This window comes from Rana temporaria, chromosome 11, assembly GCF_905171775.1.
Source record: "Rana temporaria chromosome 11, aRanTem1.1, whole genome shotgun sequence".
Classification (NCBI taxonomy): Eukaryota; Metazoa; Chordata; class Amphibia; order Anura; family Ranidae; genus Rana; species Rana temporaria.
This window is the reverse complement of record NC_053499.1, coordinates 148,185,286-148,193,179: the sequence shown is the minus strand read 5'-3', so window position 1 is coordinate 148,193,179 and position 7,894 is coordinate 148,185,286. Positions and strand designations below refer to the sequence as shown.

The window sequence follows — 7,894 nt, the reverse complement described above, 5'->3', positions numbered from 1 at the left end:
TGACGCAAGGTGGTGTCTTTTTATTTAATTTTTTTATTTTATTTTTTTACTGAATAAAAGATAAATAAATATTGTCTTAATAAAAAAAAAAGTGCCATATTAGCTCTGCAACTTCATAATCCGGGCCTGAAGTCCACTCTTGTTGGCCAGAAGGATAAAAGGATATATTTGTGTCAGCCTGATCATTAGTGAAGCTATAAAGTCAAATAGAAAAAAAAAAAAAAAGATGTATATATATATTATTTTACAAATCCTTCTTTCAGCAGAAAATAGAAAGGAGGCAAAGTATTTAAAAAAAAAAAAAAAAAGCATAAAAAATAAAATAAACAAAATCCATTTTTTGAACTGGATTACTGGATTTGCAGGGTTTTCTTGGATGACCGGAGATATAAAACAGTTATACCTCTGTAATAAAATAAAATAACTAGTCCTTTTTATGCGCTTTACTTTCACTTTGAAGGATATGGCTTCCAGTGGGAGGAATAAAAAGAACCCAATGTACAGTGAAGGGACAGTGGGCAGCTTTTGGCTGCCATCAGAGACTTTCCATGGCTGGTTGAGGGGTGTCAGCTGCAGAGTGGCCCACATGCAGAGTCCAGGGTGAAGGGGCCCATTTGCTGGCCTGCTGCTGGCAGGGATCACATCACACAAGGCTTGATGTCCTGATAACTGACTTGCTGGTGGTAATAGGATCCGCTCCCTGCGTGCATGGAGGACGAGGCCATGGCATTGAACGAGAAGACAAACTCCTTTCTGTCATTCATGCTGGGGGACTGGGAGTGATACCTGGGGATACCTGTGAAGGGACAAGAAACTGACATCATTATAGAGGACATGGGCACCACAACTGTCAAGCTCCAGCTGTGGGGGAAGAACAACGGGCATTGCATGCTGAGGCTTGTAGTTCATCCAAACAGTAAATAAACTACAATTATTATAACAAAATTATATATATATATATATATATATATATATATATATATATATATATATATATATATAGATATAGATACATAGATATATATACATAGATATATATATATGTATATATATATATATATATATATATATATATATATATATATATATATATATATATATATATATATATATATATATATATATATATATTAAAAAATAGACCATTAAATATTTAAGTATACAACAGCTAAATAGCTTATATTGAGGATAGGATGTTCCTAACTATAGAAAAAGATAACCCCCAAAATCTAACGCAGACCTTGTGAAGAAATAATATCTTATCAACTATCATGATCATTTTATGCTACAGTGTATGTAGTTATTACCTACAATATTATCATAATAATAATAATAATTATTATTATTATTATTGTAACCCCAAATTATCATTAAAAAATGTTTAATATGTATTTATGAATTATTTTTCTTTCTATTTAAGTACATTTATGTATTTATAAAAATGTAGGTTAATAACTTTACAATAGCTACTTGAGAATAGTGTGTCCTTATCAATATTATAATTATAATATTATAATTGTATTATTATTGCTAGTAAGATAAGGTAATTGTTTGCCATGTTAACTTACACTTTGATTGAGAAAAACATTAAAATAAGCCCCAAAATGAGATAACACTATAATTAACTATCATGGTAGTTTTATGCTACAGTGTATATAGTTATTACATTACTAATATTCTTATAACCCCAAATTATTATCCAAAAATGTATTTACACTATTTGTTTATTAATTATGTTTATTCGTATTTAAGTACCCTTATGTATGTATAAAATGCAATATCTATCTTGAGGATAGCGTGTTCTCATCAATATGAATAATTTTATTGCTAGTAAGATAAGGTAGAAGCACCAAAAATGTAACATAGACCTAGAGAGATATCACTTTAAAACACAAATATCATGGTAGGTGTATATAGCTATTACCTACAATATTATTATTAGTAGTAGTAGTAGTAGTATTGTTACCCCAAATTATTATCTAAAAATGTATTTTCTGTTTTTATTTGCGAACTATGTTTATTTGTATTTAAGTACATTTATATATTTATGAAATTTAGGCTACAATAGCTATCTTGAGGTTAGTGTGTTATTATCAATATTATTATTATTGCTAGTAAGATAAGATAAGGTAAAAAGCCCTAACATTTTTGCATAGATCTTAAGGATATCACTATAATTAACAACTATCATGGTAGTTTTATGCTACAGTTTATATAGTATAGTGATTACCCTACAATATAGTATTATTATTACCCAAAATATGTATATTTATGCTGGGTGACTGGGTGTGGGCAGATTAACAATATAGTATTATTATTACCCAAAATATGTATATTTATGCTGGGTGACTGGATGTGGGCAGATTAAAAATTGGATTATTATCACAAAATTTGTTTCATTATTTTTTATGTTTTGTTTTTTGTGTACATTTATTATTGTCATCACAAAACTATATTCTGCATAGAGCTGCCTTGAAAGTGTAATATTACTGTGATTATCATTTATTATGATAGGGTTGTGTTAAAATTGATATAATAATCACCATACAGTTGGTATTGACAATATTTTTATTAGGTAAAAGTATAGTTAAGTAATTTCTGAGAACAACATTTTTCAGAATGCATTTTATATATATATATATATATAATTAGATATAGCCTATTTGCTTTTAGTCAATCAGTGCCATGCCCACAGTTTCACTAATGAGTACAGAGAGTGTTCAGATAGCTTTATGGATAAATCTATCTATCTATCTATCTATCTATCTATCTATCTATCTATCTATCTATATATATATATATATATATATAAATATATATATATATATATATATATATATATATATAGAGAGAGAGAGAGAGAGAGAGAGAGAGAGAGAGAGAGAGAGAGAGAGAGAGAGAGAGAGATACAGATAGAGAAAGAGAGAGATTATATATATATTTGTATTTCTATATTTCTGTGCATTTATGTACAGGGTTCATTTTTATTTTGTCACTGTTACTGCTTACAGAGGATTGTATAATAACCTATGCTTAGCAGTTTAAAATAACAATGTGATAATAAATAACACGCAGTAAACTGAAATATGCTTGACAATACAAAGGCTGGTTTGGGAATCTTCACACAATACATTTTGATAATATTCTCTTCAATTATTCTCTTCAATTATCCAATCATGTGAAAACCAAACTGCTGTTTACTTATTTCTTCTGCACATGATTGGATAATTGAAGTGAACATTTGCAATTTTTTTAGCTCCTTTAGCAGATTAGCCCCCAAAATGCCCCCCATGTATATTTAATTTCCTCTATATGTGTGTTCATGGTACATGCGTCTTCCCTGTTGCAGATGTGCGGCAAAAAAAAGAGAAGAAATAGAAGTTTTAGTAAAAGAAGACTAACAAAAGGGAAGTTTTTCATTACATGGAGTGAGCGGAAAGCTGCTCTATACCCTCAGAACATCCCAACCACTTATTGGGGTAATTATGATAATTTGTCATGATAGGAGACAGCAACAAAAGAGCTCTGGGGAACCGGATAGATAGAGTAATAGGAGCTTAATGCTAAAATCATTCCATATTAAGGGGGCACAGCTTCTCAAAAAAAGTTGCAGCTATTAAATAGTATAAATGACAGAACTGATACATAATTATATAAACGTATCATCTGTGGTGTGGGCTGTTCAGTATTCCATAATCAGATGTGCCCACTTCCATCCCCAGTCCTGTCAGGGGGGAAAAAGAATAGACAAGAAAAGAAAAGAAAGAATGAATGAAAGTAAAAAAAAAAAAAAAACCCTGGAGGATGGATGGATGGGGGGTGGATTGATATAAAGAGGATTCGCATAAAGATGGAAATATAAAACATCAATACTTATATTGGAAGAGAGGAGATGTATAAGCAAGACATGGGGGTAGAGCGAGAGATGTATAGAGAGAAAGAGGAGAGAGAACGTGTATGAAAGAAGGAGAGAAGGAAAGAAAGAAAGAAAGAAAGAAAGAAAGAAAGAAAGAAAGAAAGAGAGAGAGAAAGAAAGAAAGAAAGAAAGAAAGAAAGAAAGAAAGAAAGAAAGAAAGAAAGAAAGAAAGAAAAAAAGAAAGAAAGAAAGAAAAAGAAAGAAAGAAAGAAATGTATAGTTTGTATGTACAATCTCTCACTTTCTCTCTCTCTCTCTCTCTCTCTCTCTCTCTCTCTCTCTCTTTTTTTTTTTTATCCTTCCTAGTATATACATACTATTATAATATACACCTTTCTTTCTTTCTTTCTTTCTTTCTTTCTTTCTTTCTTTCTCTCTCTCTCTCTCTCTCTCTCTCTCTCTCTCTCTCTCTCTCTCTCTCTCTCTCTCTCTCTCTCTCTCTCTCTCTCTCTCTATCTCTCTCTATCTCTCTCTCTCTCTCTCTCTATATATATATATATATATATATATATATATATATATATATATATAAAAGACTTTCCATACTTGTTACAATCTGATAATCCATACCTGTAATCTAGATACACCAAAAGTACAGGGAATATATAGAAGGCAGGAATGGAATTAAAGATGGAGGGAGAGGATGGAGGAGAGAGGAAAAAATCCTTCTATATAGATGTAGACGTTGATTGATAGAAATTAGACACTTGTGTACAGAGAGAGAGAGAGAGAGAGAGAAAAAAAATGTGGAGGTATATAATATATATACATATACATAATATATATATATATATATATATATATATATATATATATATATATATATATATATATATATAATATAATATATATATGTGTAAATATATATATATATATATATATATATATATATATATATATATATATATATATATATATATATATACATAAATAATAAATATCTGTGTGTGAGTGTATTGAGAGAAAGGTAAGAACCTGTTATGTTTTGTATTTTAGGTAAGGACATATACAATATGACATTATTTTTCACGTAATAAAATTACTATATTTAAAAGTGTAATTGTTTTAATGAATGGCGTCAACTTAAGTTAATTGATATAAGGAATGAACGCATGGAAACATTCTCTCTGGATACCATTGGAATGTTTTCTGGGCAGGGCGACAACAGGAAAGCACAGAGCTGCCTTCAGGGCATGGTGGTCAGAGGGGACTACTTCCCCCCTGGGGCAGAACAAGCCTGAGGCCTTCAGACAGACCTTCACCCTCAATTTCCCTGGCTGCAGCCCCGGTGGCACCACACTAACTGCTGCCATGCCATCCTGTCCCACATGTGCTCCCCCAGACCCCCCCCCCCCATCTTATTATCCCTCATTTTCTCTCTATGCCTGCAGAGATAATTCCAAAGTTTTAGTTCAGGATGGTTCAGCTTGACCAGATTCAGTCTGGTGGGCCCTGACACAGTGATGCCTAGGAATGCTCTCACAGGGGTTGATTTACTAAAATTGGAGAGTGCAAAATCTGGTGCAGCTCTGCATAGAAACCAATCAGCTTCCAGTTTTGTTTTTGGTTAAAGTTTAATTGAACAAGCTGAAGTCAACAGTTGATTGGCTACAATGCATAGCTGCACCAAAATGTGAAGCTCCAATTTTAGCAAATCAACCACACAGTGTTTCTAGATAATTTGGACCAAGGACTTTTTCTGGTCTGTACTGATTCCAGGTCCTATAGTTGCAGTTACAAATTAGTTACACTTATATAATACAATTATATGAACTGTCACAATAAATAGCAAAGAGATTGTTCGAATTTCTGGAAAAGCCATGATGTGCAAGAACCCAGATCAGCCAATTTTGTCTTTTCATCAGCTCAGGAATGCCAGTATATAAAGTTTTGGTGATTGGTTGGTATGGGTTGTGTACAATGATCATTTCCTTATAAGGCCAGCCTTGGCACCATGGGCCACCAGTGGCTTGCAGCTGAGTGGTACTCACCTTGTAAATCAGATGCTGTGTTGTGGCTGTTTTGGTGAAGGTATTGCTGCTCCAGGGAGTGGGATGAAAGGCTGGAGGACAAAGGGTTGGTGGCAGAGTTGCAGGGTGACAGGGGCTGTTGCTTGATGTAGGGTGCAGAAGAGGTGGGTGCCCAAGCTGAGGCCGGGCTACTGTACACCGAATGTGGCTCCATAACGCCCCCTCCTCCAAGGAGAGGAGACCCTGACTCGTGGTGAGAGTAATCACCCCCTGAGGAGCCTGTGCAGCTGCCCATGTAGGAGTGGCCCCCGTTGGCAGTCAGGTGCGACACCGGGTGCCCAGTTAACCCCATCCCGTCCACGTTGCCTGTCAAATGTCCATTCATCATGCCTATGCCACTGTCCAGTGCCAGACTGTTGGGTTGGCAGGAGATTCCACCTCCAGATCCCTGGAAACTGTAACTATCCGGTATATGGTTGAAGCCCAGACCATTCATCATGCTGTACATGGGCTTCAAGGCTTGGCATTTCCTCCTGAAGCCTCTGGGCCTCCTCCTGAAGGATCCTTCCTCAAACATGAACTCGCTGGCCGGGTCAATTGTCCAGTAGTGCCCTTTGCCCGGCCTGCCCAGACCCTTGGGCAGCTTGATGAAGCACTCATTGAGGGACAGGTTGTGTCTCACAGAATTCTTCCAGCCCTGGTAGGAGCCCCTGAAGAAGGGGAACCTGCTCTGGAGGAACTGGTAGATCTCACTGAGGGTCAGCCTCTTGGTGGGGGAGCTCTGGATGGCCATGACTATCAGGGCTATGTAGGAGTATGGGGGCTTCTCTGGCCTCCTGATGCCGGCGTTGGTCTTCTTGGTCTTGGTGGTGCAGGAGGCTGACTCCATGACCGTGGTCTGCTTCTCGGTGGCTCCAGACATGGGGCTGCTCTGGGAAGGGGTCTGGGAGGGCGGCTGTTGGATCTCTGCGGTCATTTGCAAAGCTTGAGAGGCTTCAGAGCTTGGAGAAGTTGATGGGGGGGATCAGAAGGTGGGGGATGCTTGGAGACTGGGGCTTTTTCAACTGGTGGCACAGTTGGTGGAGGACTGTGTAGAAGACTGGTCAGGAGGAGAGCTGGAAATCTCTGGTCAGTAGAGCCTGGAGAAAGGCTGGAAGTCTCTGGTCAGAGGATTCTGGAAGAGAGCTGGATGTCGCTGGTCAGAGGAGCCTGGAAGAGAGCTGGAAGAGGCTGTTCAGAGGAGCCTGGAAGGGAGCTGGAAGAGGCTGTTCAGAGGAGCCTGGGAGGGAGCAACGTCTACTACTGAATGCAACAGCTGGAACAGGAAGAGGAATATTAGCAAGCTTGCTGTCCAGCCCAGTTTTGGCTGCTGTGTCAAAGCTCTGCTTCCCTGGTCAGGGCTGGGGTCTGTAGCTTGCCTCTGTAGCTTGCCTCTGTAGCTGGGTCTGTTCCCTGGATACTGCAATGTCCAATGTTCTGCCTTGGGCTCTGCTGACTCCAGATGACTCCTGCTCTGCACTCTTCTTCCCTTGCATACAGTCTGGGCGCTGCCTGGGGTCACCTGTGACCTGCTGTGCTTTGCAGCCTCTCCTGGATTGAGCTCCGTCTGTGCTGTCCGCCTTTTTACTTATCTCGACTCATCTGCGTTTGTCGGCTCTTCACAGTCAGACGTAAGAAGCAGGGTGCCCCGCCCACAGACCCCCCTCCTCCTCCTCCTTTTTTTTTTGGTACACCCCCCCCCTCCCCTGACAACTGGGGGTCAATTAAAGGCGCCACTGCCTTCATCCTTTAAATCACTCTTGTAACTTTTTTTTATAAACTTTTAACTATAGGGACTGTTCCCTACACAGCACCATGGAGTGATACAGTATGCATGTATATAATAAAGAAAGCAAACTGCATTATTATTTTATCTTTTCCAGTCTTTTATATATTTTCTTTAGTCATTGTTACATAAACTTCCACAGGTATTGGACCGAAAACATAATTATTTCATTAGCCAAAGGTT

The 7,894-nt window shown here is 37.3% G+C and overlaps 1 protein-coding gene across 1 annotated transcript in view; it reads right to left on the bottom strand.

The window, feature by feature from the left end:
* Positions 1 to 6,947, bottom strand: part of FOXF1 (forkhead box F1) — a 7,083-nt gene extending 136 nt beyond the window's left edge. Inside the window, exons 1-2 of the mRNA XM_040329412.1 lie at positions 5,908 to 6,947; positions 1 to 796 (exon numbers count right to left, since the gene is read on the bottom strand). The exon at positions 1 to 796 is cut by the window's left edge and continues 136 nt beyond it. Of these exons, the coding sequence (XP_040185346.1) occupies positions 639 to 796; positions 5,908 to 6,862 (1,113 nt within the window). The 5' untranslated portion in view covers positions 6,863 to 6,947 and the 3' untranslated portion in view covers positions 1 to 638. The remainder of the gene's footprint in view (positions 797 to 5,907) is intronic.
* Positions 6,948 to 7,894: the final 947 nt, after the last annotated feature.